Source organism: Cyprinodon variegatus, unplaced genomic scaffold (genome assembly GCF_000732505.1).
Source record: "Cyprinodon variegatus isolate N-32 unplaced genomic scaffold, C_variegatus-1.0 Scaffold631, whole genome shotgun sequence".
In the NCBI taxonomy this organism is placed as follows: Eukaryota; Metazoa; Chordata; class Actinopteri; order Cyprinodontiformes; family Cyprinodontidae; genus Cyprinodon; species Cyprinodon variegatus.
In genome coordinates this window covers 28,322-30,268 of record NW_015151084.1, presented here as the reverse complement: position 1 = coordinate 30,268, position 1,947 = coordinate 28,322, and the positions used below count along the sequence as shown (strand labels likewise).

The following is a 1,947-nucleotide window of genomic DNA, read 5'->3' as shown; positions in this document are numbered from 1 at the left end:
GAAGGTTTCCAGATGGATATGTGGAGCAAATCCATCTGGCGGAGTCAGGTTAGGGATTCGCTGGTCTAAATCGTCAAAGTGTGACAGGGGCTTCAAATCAAAGAACATAAAGGGATTTTATGTTTATATATATTTATATAGATAGGAGCCCACCTGGTCCTGCAGGTCATAGTCATAGCTGTCATGCAGGAGGAGGCTAAGAACATAGCGGGTATAGATCATGGCATCTATCCCACACTTCTCGAGCTCCTGGCCGAGCCAGCTTTGTACCGGCCCCAGAGACTGGAGCAAGGACATCTCTGAAGCAGACAGAGCTCCCACACTGGGGTAAGGGCAAGAGAGGTTCTCAGGAGGAGCGGGACCGTCCGAATCGGTGCTCACTGGACGCATGGGACCTCAGGTGTAGGCCATTTTCTGGCACAGCAGCCTCATGACGGGTAGTTACTGAAGGGAAGGAGGTGGACAACAACAGAAGGACGAGGCAGAGCCTATCTGGACGAGCAGGGGGGGCGTCACTCCAGTAGGATGTAAGTGAGGGGCTCTACATGGGGAGGCATGTAGGATGGTGTTGGGTTTTTATTGCTTTAAGCAAAAAAAAAAAAAAGGAAAAAAAAAAAGAGGGATTTTACTGGTGAGGCATGGCTGCTGAAAGCTCCCAGCTGCTGAGCAAAACACAAGACGTGTTTCTGTCTCAGGCAGAGAGGTCCATTATGAGAGCGGCTCTAGTTCACCGGCACAATCTGAAACAGAGAAAAGGAGCAGCTGTTAGCTTCTAAGAAACAAACAGGTTTAAACTACAGAGCAGCACATGAAGTCACTTCAAAGAACAGAGGTCTTTACTGAAGCCTGTTTGCGTTCAAAACATCCAACTGACTGGGAAACTCTGCGTATGCCAGCGGCTGGCGAAAAGATACAACTAAATGGTTTAAAAAATACTTTTTAAATTTATAAATCAAAGTCCTACAAAGCAGAGAATAACACAGTGTTGCCCTGCCCCCACTTGTTGCACTGCACTACTACTTTTTCTTTATTTAATAATTAGAATAAAGACAAAGTCGCTGTTTGGAAAACAGTAATTTAAATTCAACAATACTTCTCCAATTAGCAGTTAAAACCAACCCCACCCTCTTTAAACGTAACAAACCTCTACATATCTACCAATATAGTCAAAGAACGCTAATCCAAAAGATACTGAAGATGCCGCCATGTTTCAGGATAGGGACATAAAAAAGGTAGCAACTAACGATTATTTCACTAATCTGTCGATAATTTCTTCCATTTATAAATTGGATAACAAAACCTGCCTTGAAGAATTAATATTGAATCTAAACCAGGTGATGTTATTTAAGAGGTCTGACTAGAGTGCATCGAAGAACAAAAAGGCTTTTCATCTTAAATGCAAAGGGTGTGTGTATTAGGGCTGCAACTAACGATTATTTTGCAAATTGATTAATCTGTTGATTATTTTTTCGATTAATAATCTGATAGCCAAATATACTCTAAAGAAGACTTTTTACTAAATTAAACGACGTGAAACTAATTTTTCCACTTGAGGAGTTGTGGATAGATACTGACAAAAAAAAAATGTTTATTTTTCTTAAATGCAAAGTGATTATATATGTACTTATTTTTCTCTTTTGGTTATAATTACTCCTCTAAGTGGGTCGCTCTGTCAGCTAAAGGTATGTTTTAGAGTCTCTATACTCCAGCTAACGATTAATCAATTACTCAATCAGCAGATGATTATTTCAGCAATCCCTATTAATCTGATTGTTTCTGCCTTAGATATGAGGCATAATACATCAGAGATTATTTCTTTTTTGCGATTAAAAAACAAAACTATAACTATCTTTTTTCAAACATGGGAAATAGTTCATAAGTCATCTTTAGAAATTAGGCAAACTTAATCAGATTCTGTATCAGAAATACTAGTGCTAGTTATTATAG

General features: G+C 39.5%; 1 protein-coding gene across 1 annotated transcript in view; it reads right to left on the bottom strand.

Annotated features, from left to right (window-relative positions):
• Positions 1–1,947, bottom strand: part of kiaa0232 (KIAA0232 ortholog) — a 27,681-nt gene that overhangs the window by 21,992 nt on the left and 3,742 nt on the right. The window contains exon 2 of the mRNA XM_015393234.1: positions 150–740. Coding sequence (XP_015248720.1) covers positions 150–390 — 241 coding nt within the window. The 5' untranslated portion in view covers positions 391–740. The remainder of the gene's footprint in view (positions 1–149; positions 741–1,947) is intronic.